This window comes from Melanotaenia boesemani, chromosome 1, assembly GCF_017639745.1.
Source record: "Melanotaenia boesemani isolate fMelBoe1 chromosome 1, fMelBoe1.pri, whole genome shotgun sequence".
Taxonomy (NCBI): domain Eukaryota; kingdom Metazoa; phylum Chordata; class Actinopteri; order Atheriniformes; family Melanotaeniidae; genus Melanotaenia; species Melanotaenia boesemani.
In genome coordinates, this window is record NC_055682.1 from 13,356,001 (window position 1) to 13,382,429 (window position 26,429).

General features: G+C 39.6%; 1 protein-coding gene across 3 annotated transcripts in view; it reads left to right on the forward strand.

The window, feature by feature from the left end:
- Positions 1–5,137: 5,137 nt before the first annotated feature.
- dmxl2 (Dmx-like 2) overlaps positions 5,138–26,429 on the forward strand; it is a 42,872-nt gene continuing 21,580 nt past the window's right edge. For 2 of the 3 annotated variants that reach the window (XM_041981951.1, XM_041981959.1), the window contains exons 1-25: positions 5,139–5,491; positions 12,219–12,344; positions 13,791–13,862; positions 13,986–14,064; positions 14,266–14,410; positions 14,940–15,006; positions 15,124–15,296; positions 16,926–17,106; positions 17,215–17,395; positions 17,530–17,748; positions 17,840–18,111; positions 19,200–19,469; positions 19,688–19,917; positions 20,346–20,548; positions 21,119–21,240; positions 21,730–21,819; positions 21,940–22,048; positions 22,161–22,280; positions 22,402–22,629; positions 22,840–23,126; positions 23,721–23,893; positions 23,979–24,627; positions 24,820–25,149; positions 25,243–25,362; positions 25,669–25,804. In XM_041981951.1, the coding sequence (XP_041837885.1) occupies positions 5,405–5,491; positions 12,219–12,344; positions 13,791–13,862; positions 13,986–14,064; positions 14,266–14,410; positions 14,940–15,006; positions 15,124–15,296; positions 16,926–17,106; positions 17,215–17,395; positions 17,530–17,748; positions 17,840–18,111; positions 19,200–19,469; positions 19,688–19,917; positions 20,346–20,548; positions 21,119–21,240; positions 21,730–21,819; positions 21,940–22,048; positions 22,161–22,280; positions 22,402–22,629; positions 22,840–23,126; positions 23,721–23,893; positions 23,979–24,627; positions 24,820–25,149; positions 25,243–25,362; positions 25,669–25,804 (4,669 nt within the window). In that variant the 5' untranslated portion in view covers positions 5,139–5,404. Of the gene's footprint in view, positions 5,492–12,218; positions 12,345–13,790; positions 13,863–13,985; positions 14,065–14,265; positions 14,411–14,939; positions 15,007–15,123; positions 15,297–16,925; positions 17,107–17,214; positions 17,396–17,529; positions 17,749–17,839; positions 18,112–19,199; positions 19,470–19,687; positions 19,918–20,345; positions 20,549–21,118; positions 21,241–21,729; positions 21,820–21,939; positions 22,049–22,160; positions 22,281–22,401; positions 22,630–22,839; positions 23,127–23,720; positions 23,894–23,978; positions 24,628–24,819; positions 25,150–25,242; positions 25,363–25,668; positions 25,805–26,429 lie in introns of all 3 variants that reach the window. The other variant, XM_041981966.1, reaches the window with a different exon arrangement.

Below are 26,429 nucleotides of genomic sequence, written 5' to 3' on the forward strand. Positions count from 1 at the left end.
TTTTGGCTATTACTTTTACTCTAACTATAACCATTTTGGCATGTTTACAATATGAAACGACATGGCAAAAGTTGAATATGTGTACATGACACACACAAAGTGGCTAAAGTGGCACAGAGAATGAGGGTCGTGAAACGCTGCCTACACTCAGTCAGTGTCTTAGCTTCAGCAGTCAGAGCATTCTTAACTTGGACAATCAGAAGCTTTCCTGCTAAACTGATGGCAAAACATCCTACAGACACAGTCCACGGTGCGTTCAAAATAAGTCTGCTTTGCAACACGTTGTTGCAAAATGGACTCGGGTAACATGCACCCAGAGTAACTGACAGGGGCCGAAGTGGCAACGTGTATATCCATAATGCCTCTTTTAAGCCACTATGAGATTTATTCCACAACTTTGCTTGAAACCACTTGTACTACTCTTGACATAATGCTAGTGATGGTGGTGGGTGTCACTTCCTGTACTATCCTTCATACACTTCACACTAAATTGACTAAATCATACTGTTTATTTGATAGAAACTAATTGGTTAGAGTTTGACTGTCAAGTTAAACAAACTTAATAAATAAATTTGGCTCTACAGTTCTCCTGATTTCAAGTTCACTGAATCAACTAAAGTAAGTAAGTAATTTTCAGTGGCAATAATAGAGACATGTAATGCAAATGATGTTCCTCTCTGTGCAACAAGTTGCTCTTCCACTGACCTGACTACCACAGTGTTGAATCCAGGCTGAGGTTACAAAAGCACAGTATCTGTGAAACAGCTGGATATTCTAAGTACATTGCATTCAGAGCTGAATCAGTTTATACTGTTGCCTTTAATCTTGGCCCTAGGTGGTTATTTATTTATTTGTTTGTTTGTTTGTTTGTTTATTATTTCTTTTTGTAAAGCACTTTACAAGTAAAATCTACTAAATACTACAGTGATGGTTTAGGTCCACAAACAGCTCAGCTATAACTGTTATCTCTGTCTATACTTTAAATTGTTCATGCATTCATATTGTTGCTGAGAAGTCATGATTCATTAAATCTTATCAGTAGCACTGACATATCCATTTGGGAGCATGTAGGGGCTTCATTACATTTTTGTCCTTAGGAGCAGACTGTTTTGCACCTCTGGCCCAGACTGAAACTCCCTACAGCAAGCAGCCATCCATGAAATGAGAAAATCTATAATGCATTTAATTCTGTTCTCTGTAGATCAAGGCTTTGCCTCCCAGTGGCACTGGATCAACCTTCCTCCAACCTTTTTTGCAGTATTGAGAAATACAGGAGATATTACTGAAACTGTCCAGTCCACCCTCTCTGTCTACGACTTTCCTTTACAATGTTCCCCAAAATTACTCTCCTCATACTTCTCTGTTGTCTCAGTTCTTTCTGCTTTGATCTCTCTTGGCTAGCTGCACTTCACGTCTGCTACTCAGGAGATGAATTCACTGTTCTCTTGTAATCTAAAGGGGATCTCCTCCATCATGCCAATGATAATCAGTGTGGACAGGCTACATGAATAAACTTGTGGGGATCTAGATGAAATAGTCCCTCTGCCCAACTCTGTGCTGATGGCAGGGGCTTGGAGTTCAGTCTTTCTAAAAATAGAGGAAAGAGGAAAATTACCTTTTCAGTCAAAGAGAAGCATCCAAGACTTCAGCCTAGAGGGATGCACTCACAGACTTAGTCACATTTTCCTCACAGCAGCCTGCCCTTTAAAATTACCCAAAGACAAAGAAGATGAATGAAGCAGATTTCTGGCAGGATTTCACTGAATCTCTATTTTCTGGATGGCTCTCTGTGTCACATGAAGACAAACATGGATTTTGCTGCTGATTTATTATGGCTTTTAAAGTACTGTTAAATACTGGCTGGACAACGTAGAAATTTACTTTCTAATTGTCATGATCATGGTTTGTGTCACGTCTTTGGTTTATGTTCTTGGTTTGACTTTCTGTTTATGGTCATGTTTAGTTCTGTGTTGCTCTTCGTTTCTGCTCGTTAGGTCAGATTTGTCATTCATCTCACTTGTGTTAGTTCCTCTGTGTATTTATACTCCTTGGTTTCAGTTGTCCTTTGTCACATCATCTGTCCCGTCTCCTGTGGTTTTTCTCTGTCATGTGGTTCCTGAGTTTCCTGGGGGTTTTTTTGGTTCATGGAATAAACCCTTTTACCTGCTTTCTGTCAGCCTCCTGCCTCTCTGTCCTGCATTTGGGTCTTCATTTCTACCAAATTTTTTACACTAATTATAACATAAAAAATACAACATATTTATATAACTTACTGACTGACCTACAGTCAGACCATATATTAAATTTCTGCATTTGTGAGATGCATCGCTATGCATCAGTCACCATAGACAGTCTATGATCACACAAGACATTTCAAGTCTGACACTTGCAGTTCAAAAAGAAGTAGTCACCAAATGCTGAATGGACATGCTATGTGGTAATTTTGTCTCTCCATTGTTGTTGACACTGTTTATGCGTATGTGTCACATTCTCTCTGGGTGATTGCCTTGTCGTTTTCTGCCCTGTGTGTCATGGTGGTTGGCAGGCAGGTCCTGCCTGATGATGTGGTTCAAATAACTAGGCCGCTGCCGTGATGGTTGGTGGTGCATAACCCCAATCCTTCTCAAAATCTGTTCTAAAAGCAATGAAAGAGACAGAGTTAAAATTAAACTGTAAAGGGAGTACACGAGGGAAAGAGGATATGCAGTTTTAGGGTTATATATGCCACTAAATCAAATCAGTGAGATGGATGGGAGCAGATAAGGGGATGTGAGACAGTTCCCATGAAGTCTAGTGAGATCTGGCTCACTCATCCTTTATTCAATGTAAAATGTGAGCTGTGGACATTATTGTCAATTACTTAAGGAGAAGGACACTTTCTGTGGATTTTTTTAAAAATACTTTTCCTCAACAAATCTAAAATCTTGATGTTTGAACATATTATTGCTTGATCTTAAAAATAATGCACTGCTAAGAAAAGATATCTACTCATAGTTTATTCCCATTAATATACCATCTATGTGCACATATAGCTTAGCATGTTTGCATCTAACATTTTGCAATCTGTTCTCAAAGATTATTTAAAGAACTGTGCCTGTGTCCAAGATGTGGATGTTGTCAGTTCTCACAGCTTGAAATGAATAGTTCACTTTAAAGTTCACCATTTCATTTTTAAAGTTGCTCACTTCGTTTCATTTTTTTTAGATGAGTAGAATGAAAGACTAAACTTGAGATAGAAAAGAAATAATAGTTTTGTGTCTTGCAATGAAATCAGTTATACTAGACCTTAAATGTTATCACATAAAAAAGATATGCATGTGGAAGGGATGTGCAGAGGACAAAAAAATGTTTGTGTTGTTTTGTCATGTCTTTTTTCTCTTTTGTTTTCTTAATTGTCAAACAGTTATTTTCAGCTCTTACTTTTCCTCTAAACATTCAGGCAAAAAAAAAAAAAAAATGCAAAATGTAGAAATGCTATAGATAGATATCTTCTCACACTCGGCAAATTTTTAACCTTTGCATGTATTTTCAATTAGAAGCTGACACTGACTTGTTTTTATAAGCGCAGGCAGACATAATTTGCACAGAAACGTTATCTAATGTTCATACTGTGTCTGCAACTTCTCTGTAGCGGTGTTGGTTTATTACACTAGAGTGCACAATGCATCTTGGGTAACATAGTGTGACGTAGGTGTAGTGACTAAAAATGTAGGCAGAAAACAAAAAACAAACGTGTTCAGTGAAAGTGTTCTTTTGAACTTGTTCATGCTCAACACTGCCCACAGATACAGATTATTTCTGACCAATCAAAGCCCCATGTTGTTTTCATGTTAAAACTTGGTATTTGCTTAGCTTGAATGGAAGCACGACTGAGGCAGTATCACATATGTGGAATCTACTGCCCATTCCTCCAAAAGAATATGTAGGCATGTATCCAACATGTACTCTCTTTCCATCTCTTCCTGCCCTTGTTCATCTTCAGTTTTTTGCTCCAGATGACTGGAATCATTTGCAGCAGAGCTAAAGCTTGGTTCTTAAATACCACTCTCACATTTTTAAACTCTGGTGACTAATTGACGCTTTCCATGATTGTTCTCCTTGCTTTTGGCTTTAGCTAGTTATATTATTGTGTATGCGAGTGTGTGTGCAGACTTTAACAATTCATTTTTAAATTGGCATCATGATGTTTTGTTTGAAGTGTGTGTATGTATGTGTTTGTTGTTTGCTTTGTTTATATATATTTTTGATTTTCTTGTGCTGCATCTTGCAAGTTCATTATTGTAAAGAAGAATTTGTTCTCAACTGATTTATCTGATTTTTACTTTTTACAGGCACTCTGAAACCTAACAGCATCAATGACATAAAAATGTGCATTTTGGGGTGGAAAAAATTCCAGCCACAGACTCAGTATAACATCTGTCCACTGTAAGACAACCAAATATATATATATATATATATATATATATATATATATATATATATATATATATATATATATATATATGCACAATTTTTATTTTTTTTATGTTTTTTATTTATTCATTTATTTATTTATTTTTATTTTTTTTCATAGGTGTACATGATCCTGTGCATTATATGCATTATATTTGATCGGTTATTTCATGTATTAAATACATATAAAACTGATATTTTTTGTTTTGATACTTAAGTATTGTTTTATATGCATGATTATGACAACTTAAACTTGTATACACTTTAAAAGGCCACCTCTTGTGTGAAAAAGTAGACCACATATAAAAAAAAACTCCAGTTCTGTAATTTTCCGTATTCTGTTGTATTTTGATGCTGTTTTATGTCAATGAACTCAAATCCACAAATTGTAACCACGCAAACATAGAAAATCACTTCTAGAACAGCCACGCAGCCCGGCAGAAGAAGTGGGGTCAATATTAAAATACCTTTTAACTTAGCCTGGAGCATAAATACAACAAAGTAAGCAAGTGTCTTTGTTATTCAGGGATATGCCAAAATAACAATCACGTTAAATCCAGAAGTTTATATATTTCCCATTCTAGATTACACTAATCTAGACCTATCCAGTCGTGCCTTGATAGCGCCGTGAACGCGCATGTCAGGATCGCTGCAGAGCTCCTGCTGCCTCGGCTCTCACGATTAATCGTGAGGATGGTGTTGACAGCGAGAGGCGACGGACGGGCAGTTTTATATGTCTAAATTGATATCAGGACCTGATGAAATTACGTTTAAACGGATTGAAAACAATTAGTCCGCAGCCTACCGTTTGTGGAGGAAGGCGACACTGCCTGACCAAGGACGACGTTAATATTACTGATGGAATTCCCAGTCTTTGCTAGATGGAGAAACGGAAAGGGTGGACTCGTTATAAATAATTAAAAAGCCCATCTGCTGCTATAATAAAAGGAAAATGCATCTGCACCAGGTGCTGACGGGAGCTGTAAACCCTGGAGATTGCTGCTACTCGGTTGGAAGCGTGAATGACATCCCTTTTACGGTGAGGTTTGATTTTAATATTATTTGCACAAGATGACACCCGTTGAAGCTAACGACTGACTAGCTAGTGGGATAGTTAGCCAAGTAGCATTACACTCACTGTAAACAGGCTGGCGAGAGCTAAAGCACTAGCTAACCGGGCTGTGCGTTAGCCAAATTGCCGCACCGACAGATTCACACATACTGAGTCCAGACTACGAGGGGCATCCTTACCAAAATCTCCCTGTTTCGTTTACTTTGACCGTCAGTCAGTCATTGACAAGCTACGATCCTGTCATGGTCTGCAACTGTTATTTATACAGACATTTTTTTTAGTCCAGCATTTATCGATCCAAGGCGTTGTACGGTAGCCACTCCGATGACCTTTAGCTGCATCTCTTAACATTAGAATTACTGCAAGGGAATCCCTTTGCGCAGCAACAACGTTATTGGGAAAATATTTACTGTGGGACACGTTCTGGAAAAATTTTACGGCTCATACTAGAGTTTTTTGAGAATGAGATTTGACCGAATTATGCACTAATACAGAAAAAAACGCAGATTTTTTTCTGGTAGCTGAACTAGCTAAGCTTGCTACCATTTGGCGTTAAATCCTCCTCACGGATCATTAGCTCGCTGTCATCCTGGCATCATCTGCACCAGCCATGACGTAGAGAGCCTTATATGGATACATGCGCTAAAAGACTGTTTGTTGTTGAAAATAAAATATTCGGTAACAACTGGACTGTCGTTTTGTCTCTGTGTGGGCTAAATGTCCCTTTATTATTTGTATCCTGACGTTTGTCAACCATTTAGAGTTAAGGTGTTTGTGAGAATGCTGATTAAACATATTTTTGCGGTTGTTGAAAATCTATTTGTCTATCAGATGTCTGGCAGTTTACCAAAAAAAAAAAAAGAAAAAAAAAAAAAAAATCCAGCCAGGCATGGCAAAAAACAAACAAACAACAACAAAAAAAACCATCTGGCATAGAAAGCAGTGCTGCATTACTCCCCAAAAGTCTTAATACCTGAAATTAATCAGTCTGAGTGAAATGCAGAGTTAAAGGTAGTAACAAAGTAATGGTATTCTGAGTCAGCTCTCTCTCACTGACAACAGAAAATGAATCATGGTCATACACCTATATGATTTTAAATTATATACTGTAATAAAACTCCGCAAACGCTAAAGTAAAATTATGTGAGAGAGCATTTACCTTTATTATAAACCTTATTGTCCCCAAATGTTGTAAAATGTAATAATAAAAAAGAAAGGCAATTTAAAAGTATTAGCTAAATTTAACTGATTCTGGTTTGCAAATTCTTGAACAGCTTTGTACCACAGCAACGTTCTGTCATGCTGAGACCCCTGCAAGCTTCTCTAATGGTTGCCAGCTCTGGGTTTGGTTGGTTTCTGCTGCCTGTTATTGAGATAGTGCTGCTGTTCTATTTTAATTTCATTTTGCTTATTCTTCTATTATCTTTTAATTAATATTATGTTTGGAGACAGACACAACTCTCTGCCTCCTTTTTGGATTCCTCAGTCTGCTAAAATATAGTTAAGTAATTGTTCTGTTAATCACTGTAAAATTTACAGGGAGGGTTTGTCCTTTTTCGCCCCAACACTGGCTCAAGATCAGGGGAGTTTATATGTAAGCAGGCGGATGTTGTACTCCCAGTCATATCTGCTAAACAGCAAAGGACAGAGATGGTTGTGGAGCTAGGCCTTGGATGCTGCCACAGGGCCCCAGTTTCTGTGCCTGGTGTTTTCATTCTGTGTCTGAGAGGGTATTTGAAGAGCATGAGACATCATGTCCAATGCATTTATACTCACACTGACCCCTAGGGCTCCTAGGCCAGACCCTGACAAAACCCACATACACACATATATACGTAACCATGAGTGAACAAGCTCCAGCTTAGCATCCACTATAGTTCATGCTTGGATGTGATCTCTTAACAAATTGGAAGAGATTATTTAAGGTGGGTTGAACATTGAACTACAGGTGTCCCCTTGTTGCCAGCCAAAGGAGGCCAACAGATTGTGGTGTCTATTTAGAGTTAATTAAAATAATCATATTTATAAGTCAGAACTAGAAAAGGAAGTACACATAGTGGTATTTATTTATTTATTAGGAGCTGGATTTTTCAAATGGTTTGAAACTGTTGCTACTCAATGGACATATAGAAAAGCTGTTCCCTACATGTGTTTACAGAGACAATAATAGTTTGAATGATCATTCCTATTTTTTTAGTGCTTATTGACCTGTTATTGATGCTGTGACTGTGTCTTCAAACAGCCTTGTGGCTTTGATATGCAGAGCTGCAGATGTCTGATTTGCTAAAAATAGAGTAAAAAGCACAAGAAGGAAGGGGATGAGGGAGGCAGAGCAAAGCCTACCACAGCTCCATATTTATCTTAATTTTGTTACCGTCAGAGACAGGTTGCATATCTGATTTGCAGGCTCTGATGTGTTTTCTTTCCAAGAGCTATAATTGATGGAATACACAAGGATTTTGTCATTTTTCTTTAGTGGAAAATTTGACTGTAAGTACTGAATAATTCAACTTAACCAGGTTATATGACACTTTTTTTCTCAAACAAATGTTCCTGTCCAGGTGACTTAAAAGGGCTGTTTTGTACTACTCTATGCCTGTTTTTCTTCTGTGGACTTTAGATTTCTAGACTATCCTTCTGCAGCAGGCGTACAGTCATCTGCACATAGAGGCCAATGTCTTATGTCCAGGTTGTGGGAGTATTTTAATTAGGAAAGTTTAAATGTGTGAATATGTGGGAGCAGGTGCAGGATACTGCTTCCAGGAGAAAGCCTGTTTTGCTCTGCTGCCTTTTTGTACACACTTGTGTGCACAATTTGCCCATATGGCCAGAACAAATTGTGAGCTTTGTGTTTTTTTTTTTAGCTCTCTGTGAAGAACTTCCATACTAACAATGTGTGCTGTGTGTGTGTATATCTGTGTATATGTACTTAATCATCCTATAGTTTGTTTGTAAATTATTATTATTATTATTATTATTATTATTTTTAAATATTTTACGAAATAGTCGGAAAACTGGTCAGTTGGTGGGTGAAAAGCTAATAATTGACATTAATAACATGAGAATACAGAAATTGCCACAATATTTACCCAATATTTACCATTGGCCACTTTGCTTTACTATTCAAATATGATTTTCTAACATTACACAAATTCTGTTTGAGAATGTCCCTGCGTATTAGTAAAGTCAGTTTAAACCAACATTTAAAACGGTTAAAGTTAGTAAGAAATGCATTTGAAATTAGATTAAACAAAGATGGGTTAAAAAAATCCCATCAGAGTTAAAAACCAAGATATTATTAGCTTTATAACACATGTACGCATATTTATATAGTATTGTGTCAGAACAGTAGGTCCATAAGTCCAAATGCCTCCAGCCTGTCTGGATAGGTTGTTTAAACTGTATATGTTATGACCAACTGACAGAGTGGAGAGCCATTTAAAACAGATCTTTTGCAGCTTGGTTGTTAATGCCCACTGCTTTGTTGTAGTCATGCTGCAGTGAATAACAAGGCTGCAGACAGGAGGGTCAAAGTACAGACTATAGGTTGTTGAACACCAGGTTACTACAGGTCATAATTGATGAATTCATATTCTAGAATATCAGCTTACAGCCTGCTAGTTAATACAAACTGAAGGATTTTTACTTGGTAGCAGCTGTGGTTGTGACACATATTTGCATGATTGCATTAGGCTTGAGGAAGAAGTGGTGTTTGATGGAATGAAGGCAGAAGTAATCTATCACTCTCTTCCTCTTATCTACTTTCATTATCACAAAACATGACCGTATTCACTCCTTTTCTCTACAATACACCCCCCTCAGCTTTATTTCTGCCTTATGGTGGCTATCACACCACTGCATGACATTAGAAATGATCCATAACTAGTAAGATGTACATTAGCTTGAGTAAATTCCATCAGTTACATAAAGATCATCTAGATGCCTTTACTATCTTTCAGTAGCCTCATATTGGAGTTTGCTGACAGATCTTTTAAAAGAATGAGTCAAGGGGATCCCTGTTAGCCTAAAGAAAAAAGAAATAGTAAGGCTGTTGATTAGAGTTGCTATTTGTACATTAAACATAATAATTTTTGTCTCAGAAATATATGGTTCAGTCTGAGCTATGGTCTTCTCTTAGTAGTGCTCTTGCTGGTGGTATACCTTTGCTTTACTGTGGAAAAGAGAGACATCAAAGTTCACAAAGATTTTAAAGTGTTAAATCATGAAGAGTTTCATACTGTATAGCTGCTATTTATAATTTTTTGACACCTTCTCTTTGTTAGGTAATCTGTGATAGTCAGTCTCTGCTGCATCAAGCTAACTTTGGCTAATCAATGCCTGGCATCACCTCCAAAGAAGATAAAAATAACTAGTGGGTCCTTAATCCCGTTTCTGAAGCTATGGAAGCTGAATGGATTTCCAGCAAATCTTTGATTTAAATAAATATATAACAGATTTTCTGGAGCTCATTTACTTTAGAAATATCTAAAGTAAACAGTTACTGTAAGAAATCTAAGTATGCCACACACATACACACACACACACACACCCACCCCACACCTTCGGAAACTACCTGGTCTGTTCCACATAAGTGACAATGCATTTATTTGATTCCCTATATGTACTGATCATAGACTTAGTGTGTATGTGTTCTGCTTTTGTATTGTTTACCTTGATACCATGAACCAGTATTATATTGCTACTAAATTAAATATCCTTAGTATGCCTTCCCAAGCATCATAATATTGTCTGTGTGCGAGCCTGTGGATCTCTGGATGATGATAGAAACACATGACACAATAAAATGTCCAAAGCAAAAGAAAAAAGCAGTAATGACAGTCATCCTGTCATAAACTAAACTGTACGAGCCAAAAATCCAGCCAAGCCCAAGGGATCTTGCTTACAAGGAGAACAGAATCAGCTCACATGTTTCTTGGTGTGTGTGTGTGTTTGTGTGTGTGTGTGTGTGTGTGTGTGTGTGTGTGTGTGTGTGTGTGTGTGTGTGTGTGTGTGTGTGTGTGAATGAGAGAGAGAGGTGCAAAGCAGTTCTAGACAGTGCGTGACGGTGACCGCGTTTAATTTCTGCTGTAATGTGCAGGAACAAATGTCGCAGTAATAGTAAAGCACACACTGCACCTCCTTTTACTACTTTGAAATCATGTCACCAAGATCTTATCTAATAGAATCAATCGGCTGATGAAAGTTCTCATTAGAACTTCATCCTTCGGCTAAAGTGTTGTCCTGTCGTGTTTCTCAGCAGTTCTCAGCCTCTCCTCCTGTTCTCCTGAATAATGAAAGACACAAGCCGTCATGCTGACTGTACTGTTGCTGTGAGGCCAGTTTGCCTGTCTCCCAGGTGCTGCTGCCATTGCTGCCAGTTTGCTTCTGTATACCAGCTGACAGCAAGAACCAGTGGATCAATTTACATTCTAGCCCATGCTCCACATCGTAACACAGGTTTGCTCACTGAGTTCAGGAAAGAGCATGTGTCATATTTATTGGTTGGTTTATTTATTCATTTGTTTAAGAACAACATGAGAACATTTTAGGGGACTTTTAAACACCTACCATGCTGTGCTTATATATCACCTTTCTAGTTAAGGCTGTGCAGTTTATTTATATCTCCCAGTTGAAAAATTTTGGCTTTGATTATGAAAACATAATAGCAAGACTAAAGATTAATGTGCTGCATTATGCTTTAAAATGATGCCTTCTTTACAAATCATGATCTACATATTGAACAAAATAATTATTTAGATTTTTGCCATAATCAAGCGGCCCTTGTTCCGTGTTGTCATGCAGGACAATCAGCTGTTTCTTATTTTTACTAGCATGGTTGCAAATGTTTCCATTAGAATAACCCCCATGCAATGCTACACACATCAGTCTTTTATGAATCACTATTTTTAAATTATATGTGGATTTTAGCAGCTCATATCTTCTGTTTTTGGCCTATTTTCAGAAAGCATTGTATAATTTATTCATGAAATGTCTGCAAATAGAACCACAGCATTTTTACTTTTAAGGATGTCTCCATTTATCGTGTGACACTTAAAACTTTAAAAATAGAAGTGATGAAACTGAGATTATTGTGGCTTAATAATGTTTAATATTACATATAATTTCATTTTGCATAATGAATAAAAATCCACTTCAGTTCTACTTTAGAAGTGTTGAACTTGTGGTCTTACTGATCTGCACCATTCACCTTTCTTCCCAAAATGAGCCTTTAGCTTCTTCTCTTTAGTGTTTACTGTGCAATGTGTTGGCAGATACATCATCTGTTTGCCTCATATGCCATATATAAATATAGCAAATTCCTGTGCTTTTATTTAAAAACCATAACATCTGCCAGCCCTTCGGCACAATGACAGGTGCACAGGAGACACCTACACAGCTGGAGCCCTTGTTTTTGTCCTTGTGTGGTTAAAGTTGGGCTTGAAGTGCTTTCATTTACATTGTGTATCTAATTTAAATGCATTAATATGGAAATTTAAATCTTTAATTGTAATACCAGACATAGTTATGAATAACTAGAATATATATGGATACATACATGGATGATTCCCATATGTTTTCCAGTACTTCAAGATATGTTTGCATGCTGTTTTTCAAGAGTTTGGTGCCATGTATTTATTGCTTTTCAGTCTGATTGTTTGTTTTTTGTTTTTTTTTGTACCCTTGTCTTTCTCAGGCCTATGGTTCAGGTTGTGATTTGGTGATCTTGGCGAGTGACTTTGACTGTGTTCAGATTATCCCAGGTGCCCAGAATGGAAACATACAGGTGGGCTGTGTGGAGTGCTCCCACCAGCTCGGCAGGGTAAGTCTTCTCTACACACTCAGATGCTCAACATAGGCCTGTCGCGATAAGCAATAAGTCAATTAATTGAACGATAAGAAATTAAGAGCACGATAAGTTTGCCGGCCGCGATAATTTTTATTAGTCCTCCCTTTACCATAAACTGTGTATGACAATAGGTTTCACTATGGCGTATTTCGACTCAACGCTCTGGTTTGTTGCGGAGTGATCTCTCTAGTGTCATACTTGACTGCAGCATGTTGCAGCACGAGCCGGTAAGCCGCATTTGTTTTGCAGGGCTGCCAACACGCAATGGCCGTGAGACTTGCGTATTTAAGTGGCTTCTCACGCTCTCGCGCTAAACCTCCGATTCTCATGCTGAAATATGTAAATAAGTCGAATGGAGAAATAATAGATGCAAGCACCTCCTCTTTTATCATTTCGCTGCTCCCCACATGTAAGCAGAACACACACATCTAGCTTACGACATCAGTACAAAGCCCCCACTTCCTGGTCTACCGTAATAACCCCTGTAATCCGCAGGCACATTACGCAAATAGAGTCAGCCTATATACTAGTGTTGTGCGATGTGTCTAACTTTGTGTGTGCGATCCAGCAGCTCAGTGCGCGTGAGAGTGAGCGTGAGCGCAGAGGGAGGAGAAGAAGAGCTTATGAGGAACGAGAGTAGCAGAAGAAGAAAAGGTGTGAAGAGAAGAGACGGAGCGGTTAGGCAGAACAGTCAGGAAAAACAATAACGGTGCGTTATAATAAAGCCGTTTCTCAGCACAACCGCTGTTTCCTTTTTTTTATGGTGCTCCACGCCGTGAGCGGCGAGAGAAGAGAGTAATTGGGAGTTAACCCCGAAGCCAACTCCACTTCGGCCCTGGAGAGGACGGATCTCCCCCGTGTCCTCCAACTACTATCGGCGGATAAGAAGCGGGAATGGTTAACACTAGCGTATTTGACAAAATACACATTAAGAGCAATGCCGGCTAAACGAGAGGTTTGGGAGGATTCCCAGTGGGCTGCATTACTTTTGGGCCGGCGTCCCGGCTTATGTGAAAAAGGCGCTTTTATTTATTTAGTTTATTGATCTTTGAAAATGTGTACTTGCATTATTATTATTATATTAGTTGAGAATGGTCTCAAAATGACACATTAGCGCTTTGCGCAATATTATCGTTTATCGCGATAATTTCTGAGAAAATTTATCGTACAGCTAAATTTGTTATCGTGACAGGCCTAGCTCAACACACAATTTTCTCAGTTTTCCAGTAAAGCCAGTGGACATTTTCACTCTTGCTGAACATAAACATTTAGCCACAATTGCTCTTGTCTTGTACTGTTCCTGCTTTCCTTGCTATCCTGCTCCACTCCTCATCCATGCTTCTCCTGTGGGAATGACTCAGCAGAAGCACTGATGAGCTGAGTAACGTTGTGATGATGAAGGAAAATCTTTATTTCTAGATTGCTGCATCTTACGGAAACACAGTCTGCATCTTTGAACCTCTTTCTACCAACCCAAATAAACGGCACAAGGTGAGTATAAATGTCAGTTTTTTTTAGACTTTTGTAGTGATTTCAGTCTGTATCTGGTGGGTTTAGTCACACCTGTGTGTAAATAACATTGCATGGTGTGTGTTGCTCTCCTATCACTAACAGCAGCTTAACTATCAGTGGCAAAAGACAGGACAGTTCTTCCTTGATGCCATCACCTACAACCTGGCCTGGGACCCACAAGGTATATCCTGTGCTTTCTGTGTTTAACCTTTCTCTGAAAAAAATTAATCTAATTACAAACTTCTCCCACCCCTTGCCCCCGTATGATTAGTCTGGAACGACACTCGCATTATGTACGCATCACTGTATGCATGCGGCTTTACAAACTGTAGAAGTGATTGTGGGACATGAAGTGTGTAATGAAGTGCTTTTGTGACCTTAGGGAACCGTATCCTAGCAGCAACTGAGCGACTCCAGCTGTGGGCGCCGCCACAGACAGACGCCCTTATAGAAGAAGAGGATGGGCAGATTATTGAGGACAAGCCCCACCCCGTCCTCAATGACTGGAACTGCATCTGGCAGTGCAAGTATGTTTTGGCCTCTGCAAATACTATGAAAGGATCTGACATGAGTTGCAAACATTTGCTGAAAGTGTAATAAAGATTAAAGTGATTATTGAAGGATTGATATAGTGATTTGATTTGCTTGGTATCTGAAAGTAAAACAGGAGTAAAATATTTCAGTGTTTCCCTGATATCTGATATTTTCAAGCTCAAGTTGAGTTTAACTTTCACTTTTGCTTGTAAAAACTTACAGACAGTTACTGATTATTCAGCTGTGTCTGACCAAATGGAAAATACTTGTACAAAGAGAAACAAGTCAGTCTTGAGTCAGCAGCTTGTGTTTAAAGCTGTGTAAACAGACATGAACATGATACCATGTTAGTAATTGTCATGTGATGACACATGGGCTACTAGAACAAGGAAGTGCAAGTTCAGAAATAAGCAGTATTTGCTCACCCACATTCACAGCTGACAGTCTGTTTGTGTGTGTGTGTGTGTGTGTCTATCAGGGAAAGCAGGTGATACTGTTACTTTAACTTGTATTTTTCTTTAGGACTGCTGCATCTGTCCACATTGCCAAGTGGTCTCCTGATGGGGAGTACTTTGCAACAGTTGGGAAGGTACCAGATTTGTGGAAAAAAAATACATATTAAAAATGCAAACGACTGTTGGACATTTTTCATAATTTTGCAATGTTTGTACATATAATACATGTTGCTGTGTGTGTGCATGCACAGGATGACTGTTTACTCAAGGTGTGGTATCCCACCACCGGCTGGCGCTCTGCAGTGGTGGTCCAAGACCCATCTGATAAAAAGACCCCTCTTGTTCACTTCTCCTTTGTTTACCTGGCCCACCCTCGCTCGGTCACCGGTATGTCCTGGAGGAAGACCAGCAAGTACATGCCCAAGTAAGAATGCCCATGATGGCCAGAAACATGTGGTTTCACACCCTGTTGTACATGGTTGTTGTCTCCTAGAGTGTGACTTAATGCCTGGACTTGTGTTTAACAGACTTTATTTATACAGTGTAATGTTGGTTCTGCTCAGAAATTTAAAATGTTTCTATTTCACCTGTTCCCACAGGTTCATAGGGTTTCCTATTCAAAACATATATCACTTTTTCTGTTTATTTTTTTATTTTATTTTATTTTATTTTATTTTATTTTATTTTATTTTATTTTATTTTTGTTTTGTTTTGTTTTTCATTTGCAAAAGAGTACTACTGCACATTGATTACCATGAGTACTTCAGTCTGACATATACATTTGGCAGACTTGGGAGGTTACTCTTGATCTAATGTTGCTGGAGTTCACACACTATCACTACCACACACACACACACCCACACACCCACTCACAATGGTAAAGTGGGGTTCTGTTTCTTATCCGAGGACACTTTGACACATGAAAGAACTACAGATCAAACTCCTGATTTTCTGATTGGTAGATGTGCAGCAGCTGCCCTCAGTAAATAGTCATTCCTTATAACACTGGTGTAGCAGTACACTAGCATCATGTATATGTATGTATGTACATAAGATACATACAGTACTCAAGCTGTTCAGTATATCATCCCCATGGTGCACTTTTGGAAGTTTTTTTCCTGGTCATTTGGAGAAGTCCACTGACTTGCAACAGAAAACAACCTTTTGCTTTATCAAAAGATTAGCAGTGTGTACTCTTAAAGCTAGCTGACGAAGCTATTGACCCAAGTTTTACAAGTATTACAAGATTAAATCTTCCTCACATCTTCACATTCCAAACCTCTGAGAACCAACACCACTGGTTTCTATGAAGCTGGCCTAAGATATAGAAATGTACTTTGATGAAGTCATTCCACTGTATGTATGAGTTTAGCTTGTCTGGTAAACAAACTGTTAGTACAGATCAACACAAATGTGAGAGACTGCAGTAAGGCATCGTTTCACTAATGTTAAAAACGGTAGCCTATTTTTCTAGTACAATTCCAGTGTTTCCTGACCACAGAGAGAAAATATAAGATTGTGATCTGAGAACAGCCACTTCACCAGTGGGGATGGTCTCATCAGCCTGAGATGTGAGCTCATGTTACTGCTGAAGTGGGCATTGACCATTATTAATGAAATCTTAATGCACAGGAAGATTGTAATTAAAATACTGAATCAAATTGTTTGACCTTTCATCCAGTGCAGCATAAAAAGCAATAACATTTCCAGAACAAATGTGACGCAGATCTGGTGGGAATATCTTGAAACAAGTGATGTTAAATTTCTTCCTTTTTTTTGCGACTGTCCTGTCCTGACAATAGTCTCCAAGGCTATCCCCCCCCCCAACCCATTTTTTTATTTGTTTTTTTGTTTGTTTGTTTGTTTTTTAACATTAAAAATGACCAATAAATATGATTTTTTTTTTCTATGTTAACATTGTAGTTTTCTTTTAAAATAAAAATAGCTTGTTGTGATTTTTTTATAGCTGACAATTTGAACATAAATGCAAAATAAAAAACAAGAAAAAAATTTTTTTTTAATTGATTATTTACCCTCTCCTGATGTTTTTAAGGGGTTCCGTGTGCAATGTTTTGCTGACATCCTGTGAAGATGGTGTGTGTAGGTTATGGTCGGAAACCCTGTTACCAGAGGATAGTCTGCTTGGTGGGCAGATCTCTGAAAACACACACTCCTTCAGCTCCAGCCTGCCAGGCCTGGCGGGCAATAAGGACAAGATCCAGCATGCTTTGGAGGTATACTGACCATAAATGTGGCATTAAAAGCAATAAAGAAAATAAAGTAGTAATGGAAGTGTATTGCAAATATTCGGTTGCCTTTATTCCTGTGCTTTGCTTGTTTAGTCAATTCATCACCTTAAACAACTGCGGCGGGGCCGGCGACGGTCCTCTGCTCTGGTGGCACACAGTGAGCTGCTGCCTTCTCAGCTTGGCACACAGGACACACACACTCATCGCCACATCGCTCATCATGCCAACGCCCTGTGTCACTTTCATATCTCAGCCAGTATTAACCCAAACACAGGTAAGTTGTTTGAAAATAAATGGATCACATCAGTTAACAACTTTTCCTTAGCTTTAGTGGTGTTTTGTGTTTTTACCCTTTTTTTTTTTTTTTTTTTGGTCTTTGTATCTCTCCTGGTCTCCTTCTTCTGTAAGATATCCCATCAGCACTAGCTGATTCTACCATCTTCAGTCCAGAGGATGGCACCGGTGGTGGAGGCTTCATGGTTCATTGGCTCAACAATAAGGACCTCAGCTTCACTTCTTCCATGGACCTCTTTATGCTGCAGCTCCGTAAGTTCTCTGAACAGCAGCTGGACCAGGCTGCTGAGGACCCCATAGACCCTGAAGGATCTCCTCTGAAGTTTGACTTTGGTATGATTCACAGCCAAACCGACATATGATTACTTAAGCAAGTCAAAAGCTGCATCTTGAAGTAAAAACGTCTGGGTTTCTGGCTTTCTAGAGCTGGATGAGATGTCTGACAAAACGTCCTCGGAGCATGGGGAAGAAGCTGATTCAGGAGAGCAAGGAAGTACTAAAGCCTCCTCCCCTGGATCCAGCTCCAGCATGCCTTTACCCTCCATGCTGCTAGAAAGGAAGATGGAGACTCTGACAACTGAGTGGAACAAAAGCCCAGATATGCTGTTTACCATCCATCCCACCGATGGATCTTTCCTGGTTTGGCATGTAAAGTACTTGGATGAATACAACCAGGGCATCTTCAGACAGGTTCAGGTAAGCAAAATTAAAGAAGGTTAAAGAAAAACGTTTAATTTCCACAAGAATATAATATTTTTCTAAGAGACAGTTATTTTGCTAAATTAAATGTGGAGACAGGGGTAGTTATGAAGCTGTGGCTTGACACTTGAACCATGGCAATCTCTGTTGAGTTGCATATGCAATTATTTATCAACTGCTGACACAATCTGCTGTGGGCAATGCTCCTCATTTTTTACCAGGGAACGTGATGGTTAGCACCAGCTCAAAAATAAGAAGCTACTATGTGAATGTTTTGTAAATGTTTTGCTGATCTCTACTCAGTAAGGGGGCTTCAGTCAGGGCAGTATGAGTCAATCGCTGATAGCTGGAAACTCTGGACAGATTTATATCAGGTGCATTGTACAAACACAAACATTTTAGGACATTCAGAGCTGAAAGTCCTACTCTTCTGTTACTACATGAAGTTTTATGTTATTTGAGTTTTTCCTAAACCCAACAAAAAGTTTTTAATGCTTAAAACTCATAAAGTTATTGAGGTGCATTAATCCAGCCAAGCTGTGATAATAAACAAGTTAAACTCTGTGTTTCTTATTAGAAAATGAGAGCATAATATAAAGAAATGTGCAGATGACATGAATGTCACTACTGATTAACCAGAATAACTCATGCATAATCACACACACACACACACTTTGAAGCTCACGGTGGGGGTCGGGCTGCTCCGAAGAAGAACAGGGCTGTGAACTTCAAAACGCAGCCAAATACAGGAAAGAAAGGATACCAATAACCAAAAAATAAACTTAAATCATTCTCAGCTAGATCAGTTGGAGACGTTATTATAAAAAGTTTATATATAATTTTACTGGTTCTCATTTAGTGTGTTTGCGCTGTGTGGACCACCGTAAGTCAGGACTGTTTGTAGACACAAGTCTGTCTTTATTGCTGTAATAAAAGAACACAGAAACATGTTGTAATTGGATATTTTTGGTCTTGTAATATGCTTGGAAATGAGTTCTGTAAATAAGGTAGTATTTATATTCTATGTAATATTCTATGCTGTTTACAACATTTATTTATTCATTTTCCTCTAATTCTTCCACCAGGTGTCCTTCTCCTCTCGCATTCCGGTAGCGTTCCCTACAGGTGACGCTAATTCGCTTAGTAAAAATATCCTGATGTACGCCTGCACTTTGACTGAGGGTGAGAGCGCGGGAACAGGCGAGCAAGGAAGAATGGTCCAACGCATCTCCCGCTCAGCTTCAGTCTCCGGTGCATTGGGTTCATCTGCTGTGTCCTCTTCCCCCAAACTTCGCCCTGGCATTAGTCCTGCTGTCATGATGGTTTCCAAGCACGTCGATGGATCTCTTAACCAGGTATAAGATTGAGAAATCAAAATGCTACCTAAAATTTGAGGCATTTCTTTAGACCTCTTAAAGTTCACAATACACTTGATACTGTTCGTATTACAATCCAAACAGATATATTAATTGTTTTGTTTTAGTTTTTGTGTGTGTGTGTGTGTGTGTGTGTGTGTGTGTGTGTGTGTATTCTGCTTTTTATTCACTAAATATTTGATTCCCTTTGTTTGCAGTGGGCAGTAACATTTGCTGAGCGTTCTGCCTTCTCCAACGTACTGACGGTATCTCACAAGGTTCGGTACTGTGGCCATCGTTTCCATCTGAATGACCAAGCCTGTCACACTGTGCTGCCACTGCTGCTGACCTCCTCTCACCATAATGCCCTGCTCACCCCTCCTTCAGCCCCTGGAAGTTTGGAAGGGGAACATCCTCCAATTCTTCCCCTTCCCAAGGGACTTCCCAGGTATTGAGCAGCAAGGAGGTGGTGAATCTTTGTTTAAAGGTAGCCAATGTAGAGGTCTGAAAAAAGGAAATAAAATCCACTTTTCAATCAGGGAGGCAAACTTAGCAATAGAATAATGTGATGGGTTCATAATGATAAACCTCTAATCCTCTACATTAGCGGTGTCCAAAGTCTGTCCTCGGGGGCCTCTGTCATGCAGGTCTTGGATGTTTGTTGCTGCATCACGCCCTGAATCAGGTTAATGGGTCAGCATGCTTGGGCAGAACTTGGCAACAAGCTGTTGAGGAGAGTTATTTAATTTGGATCAGGTGTGTTGGAAGAGGAAACCTCTAAAACCTGCAGGACTGCAGCCCTCAAGGACCTTAGTGGGACACCTCTGCTTTGCATGAAATGTGACTTTAGGCTATGTCCTTCTTTTGCATAATTAGGAAGCAGCTTCGTAATGCAGCTACAAGGACCTTCCATGACCCCAACGCCATTTACAGCGAGCTGATTTTGTGGCGAGTCGACCACATTGGACCCCTGTCCTGCACTGGAGGGGTCTCTGAACTGGCTCGCATAAACTCTCTGCACACCTCTGCCTTCAGTAATGTTGCATGGCTGCCTACATTAGTGCCCAGCTCAGTACTTGGTAAGTACACTGCACTTTTTATTGTACTAATGTAAAGTATAATGGGAGTTAATGGTGAAATATCTTTGCTTTAATAACCATAAAGGTTTAAATGGAAGTAGAATTTTGCTGAATCATCTGAGCAACTGTTTTTGCCCATAGAGACAGAGATGTGCCCATATGTCAGGACAAAACAATGATAAATGTGTGCTGAATATAAGGGAATTGGGGCCTTCAGTGTTGTTATTTGCAAACTAATTTAAATGTATCTGTCAGATTTGCTTTAAAAGTTTGGAAGGGGAACATCCTTCCAAACTTTTAGTAACAAGGCATGCTTCATCGCTGCTTACTAGATTGTTGCTTGGCAGCATCTCCATCTGTTTTCACTCTATCATTTCTGCTACTCAAAAAAAAAAAAGTTGAATCATTCCAGTTATTTTTAAAAATTTGCTGGATGTCTTTCATCTTTCACAGGTAGTTATTGGTATCTGCTTCACAGTAGCCTTGTAAATGTGTACTGTAGACCAAATGGTCCTAATGCAATCTTTCAGTCTAGAAACCTTCATACAAACTTTGTGTTGTGTCCATCAGGAACCTACTGCAACAGTGCCAGCGCCTGCTTTGTGGCATCAGATGGTAAAAACCTGCGTCTTTATCAGGCTGTCGTCGATGCCAGAAAACTACTAGATGAGCTGTCAGATCCTGAGACATCTGTGAGTGAACATACACACAGTCCCAGCAGCACATTGAAAGTGTTATTGCTCACTGAGATGTGATGGTTTCTCTAGAGTCTCTGTTCAGTGAATTTTAATATATCTGGGTCTCTTACAGTACGGCTAAAGTTTTTATCAGAAAGACCCAGAAACTTTGTTTGAAACAGAGTTAGAAGCTGCTTTATTTAAAGGTAGCAAGTTTAACATGAAACATTACAAATTCTGTAAAACTACATCATTCACAGATATAAAGTTTTTTCAGTCAGCTCTTCATCATCTACTATTTGATGCTGTTTTTATTTATGAATGTTAACCCCCCTACAAACCAACTACTTCATGCAACTCATTACATAAGGCTAGGTTTTTTTTATAAAGTGAGAGATTACCAAGCGTATGATACCCTTTACTGTACTTCCAAACATGAGATGTTATATAAAACGAATTAAATGGGATCTTTACTATTTTTTTGTGTATGTCTGTTGGACAAAGAAACTGGTGGGTGAGGTGTTCAACATTGTTAGCCAGCAGTCCACTGCCAGACCTGGATGTATCATAGAGTTGGACGTCATTACAAACCAGGTTAGTGGCTCTTCTGGGTTTTCCAGGTGCACATTAATTCAGTTGTGTTGAGGAATTTTAGTCTGAATTCCTGAAACCCTCTGATGCTCGGATGCAGTAAATTGATTGATGTGCTTCCAGTGTGGCGCCAACACCCAGCTGCTTCATGTCTTCCAAGAGGACTTCATTCTAGGTTACAAACCTCAGACAGAACAAGAGGCATACACACCTGTGTTTCCAACTGGCGAAGGTATTGTAAACTGTTAAATTAAATTCTTTTTGAGTCTGTTTTTTTTTTCTATTTGTTTTTCCTTTTTCAAATCTAATTGCTATTAGATTAAGTTGATTATTTTACTCTGCAGATTACCAACCTGCTCCATTTTCTGAGAAGTTCTTTCTGGTGGTGATAGAAAAGGATCTGAACAGGAACTCTGTCCTGCAGATGTGGCACCTGCACCTCAAGTCTATGCAGGCCTGTGTTGGTATGTCCAGGGTGCACACAGTTAAGCAGCTATAATGAAAATTATCTGGATGTTTTTACACATGAAAGCAAGTGACAACATAAAATTTTCTTTATCCCAAAAAATTTGTCTTCGTGTCCAGATGAGCCAAGCCCAGATTATGGTTTTCAGAGCCAGCTTATGGTTCCCAACCAAGTTATGAATGCCGACTCATCTCCAGAGACCTCTCCTATCCGACCCCTGCCGCGGTCAGCTTCTACAGCCAACTTACAATCAGCCAGCAAACTCATCCTCAGCTCCAAACTGGTGTACAGCAAGCGGCTTGACCTACCCCATGGGGTGGAGGTTACCAGGGCTACCCCCTCTGCAGGTTTGATTATAAATATTTGTTTATATATGACTCAGTCCTGTCAAAGAACTACTAAGACATTATATTTAGAATCTATTTTTTACATTTTAAATGCTGCAGCACAACATCAGACTTTAGGTTGATGCTGGAAAGAACAGAACAGGTTTAGAATTTCTGCTGTAACATGTTTGAGCATTTCTCAGATTTTCTTCTGCCTCCTCTTTCCGTTAGGTCATCTGAGTTCCTCCTCTATCTATCCTGTGTGCCTGGCTCCCTACCTGATTGTTACCACCTGCTCTGATTCGCGGGTGCGGTTCTGGCACTGTGCTGTGGAGGGCGATGATGCATCTAATGAAGGCAACCACGACAACAAGGTGTACAACTGGGAACCCTGGGCCCTCATGAATGAAGAGGAGGACAACAACAGCTCTGTGTGTGTGTCAGGACGACCTGTAGCTGTGTCCTGCTCCTACATCGGCAGACTAGCTGTGGCCTTTAAACAGCCACGACAAGGACAGGTAGGACATTAAAATATGAAATTTCTTCTGACTTTCTCACCAAAAACCCAAAAAAGAAAATCAATAGATTTGAAGCAATCCCTCTGAGGTGGGAAAACTGCAATAACAATGTAAATTCAGCAAATCCAAATCATTTGGTTGCATCTCCTGGACTCTCCGAAGTTGATTACAGTGTTATCTACCAGAATTTAAATGCACATTTATGTAAAGCAAAAAAATGAGGTGAGGGAGGAAATAGATTAGAGATACTCAAAAATCTTCCCGATTATACACAGCAGTGCATTAGAAGCTGTATGGTCACTAGCCACTCATAAAACGGTTCACAATCATTCATTATAAAATGATTTGGTCCAGTAATTTAATTTTAAGCTTATGATCCATGATCATGCTTGTAAATGTGGGTTTTTAGTGTACTTCAAGAAGATGTACAGTCTAATGATCATTGTGGACACTAGTGAGGTATTAACATGAGCTCACATCTTTTTATGTCCTTTATTCCAAGTACACTTAGCTGAGTCATCAACACTGTATAGTTTGTTAAAAATGATCGTTTTCTCAGAAATGATAATAAAAAAGTGCTTCTCTTCTCCTCAGCTACAAGGTTCTGTAGAAGATTTCTCTATGCATGTGTCCATCTATGAGTGTGAATCCACTGGTGGTTCAGAGTGGGTTTTAGAGCAAACTGTTCACCTTGATGATTTTGTCAGACCCTCATCAACTTTGGATCCAAGAGTCAGTGTGGATTCCAACCTCTTTGTCTACAGCAGGTCAGAATACTGCTGCATTTTCTGTCAGTTATTTCATATGAAATTGGAAAGGTGCCGAATAAGTCAAATTTTCTCTCTATCTCAGGTCTGATCTGTACATGAGCAGAGACCACAGCTCACCCAATATTAAGCACTTTGTGCACCTGGACTGGCTGTCAAAGGAAGACGGGTCTCACATCCTCACTATCGGGGTTGGCTCCAACATTCTCATGTATGGCCGGATTTCTGGCATGGTCAACGAGCAGACCAGCAGTAAGGAGGGAGTGGCTGTCATCACCCTTCCCCTAGGGGGCAGTATCAAACAGGGTATCCGCTCACGCTGGATCCTTCTTCGGTCCGTGGACCTTGTATCTTCTGTGGATGGCACACCTTCACTACCAGTCTCCTTATCTTGGGTGAGGGATGGCATCCTGGTGGTGGGTATGGACTGTGAGATGCACGTGTATGCCCAGTGGCATCAGGACAAGAAGCCGGGTGAGGGAGAAGAGGGCAACCTGTCATCTGCAGACATCGCTGGAGGTCAAACCACAGGTTCCTCAGTCTTCGAAGGGAGAACCAGATCTAAGAGTGTGTTTGACGGGAGTGCTGGAGTGGATGAGGCCCTCCGTGCCCCAGCAGGACTACAGGAAGGGGGACTGTTTGAGGCAGCTCACTCCCTGTCTCCAACTCTGCCACAGTACCATCCAACCCAACTACTGGAACTCATGGACTTGGGCAAGGTTCGCCGTGCCAAGGTGAGTCTATTTCTGCCTGATTCAGTGATTACAAAAAAAATGTAAAATTGGAACATTGAATTCAGATTCTCTAATCATGTCCATGCATCACTGGATTACATAACCCCCCACCTAAAAAAATGGATTAATTTGTATACAGGTAACTGATTATCCTGGATTTTTTTGTAAACCACGGATGTTTCATGTGTCCAGGCCATCCTCGCACACCTGGTGAAGTGCATTGCAGGTGAAGTTGCTGTGGTGCGGGATGTAGAAGCAGGAGAGGGTGGATCTAGGAGACATCTTTCTCGCACAATCAGTGTGACCGGCAGCACAGCAAAAGACACCATAGTGGCCGGCCGTGAGGGAGGCAGGGACTACACAGAAATCAATTCCATCCCTCCCTTGCCGCTCTACTCTCTCATGTTGGCTGACCTGGACACTTCATACAAGGCAGCAGAGGAGACTGCTAAGGGAGCTAAGGTGGCTGATGGTGAAGTATCTCAGAAGTCCAGTGAGGATCAGTATGCTGACCTCTTCCAGGTAGGAAGAGTTCACAGAACTTGAACAAATTGTGACATTATGATCCAGTCCAGTCTGATGAAGCATTTAACTGTTCCTCACCTGTCTTAACAGGTGCCAACAGTTACCACGGATGACTTTGTGAACTTTGCCACTGATAAGCCAGAGAAGAAATCTCGAGTTATCAACCTCTCTCAGTACGGACCAACTTATTTTGGACCAGAGCATGCTCAGGTATTGTGCTTGACCTTATAACTAGCGCTTTTAAGAAATTTATCAAAAACATTTACACTATAAACCTCAGTTGTGTCAAAAGAAAATGGTTACTTAAGAAATGAGGAGTTATTATTACAGGAATATCAACAAATTGCTAATGACTGTGACAACATTGTGGTAATGTTTTGGTTTGAATCCTGTCAGGACAATTATTGGAACCAGAGGAATTTTTATTAGTATAGGCTACTCTTCTAATAAATAAAACCAAACCGTAATATTAGTTTGTCATTGCTCTGTTTAAGTTGCTTTCTTGTCTGTGTCCAGGTATTATCCAGTCACCTCATGCACTCCAGCCTACCAGGACTGACCAGGCTAGAGCAGATGTTCTTGGTGGCTTTGGCAGATACTGTTGCCACTACCAGTGCTGAAGTCACAAGTTCCACAGATCAACAGTACACAGGTAATTGCCTTGTTACTGAAGCTACTAGTCATGTAATAAATCTTAAAGCTAGGCACACCACAACGACCATACAAGTCATTGTTGGAGAACTCTCAGTCCTGCTTGGTTGCTTGTTAAAATTAACACAGCTCTCTCCTGTTAACACCTTGAAAATAAAAACAATCAGTGTACAAACAAAACTGTACCACAACGGCATAATATAAAATTTTACTTGAATTTAACAGTCCACAAGTCTTTGAACTAAACAGAGTAAAACTTTTCAGTCAAAGTCACCTCTCCCCTGTGTCTGAGCTTGCTGTTGTAACTGTAGTGGCTATGTTATATACAACAACACTTTTGCACGTGCACTGGATTTCTGACATGTTTTAGAGATGTCCCTGAGATGTGGCCAGACATGTAAAACCACAAATATTTACAAGTTTCATTCTCAACTTTCTGCAGAGATTTTTTTCTCCTCCTTATTTTTTGTCAGGGACCATGTGCAAAAACATTATACACAAACACCAAAAAAAAAAAAAACTTTGTAAAAAGTAAATTAAAAGCATAAGAAAAATAAATGGAAGGAATTAGTTCTGGCAGGCATGATTTCTAAAAATCAATTTTCCTGTCTCTCCTGTAGTCTCTA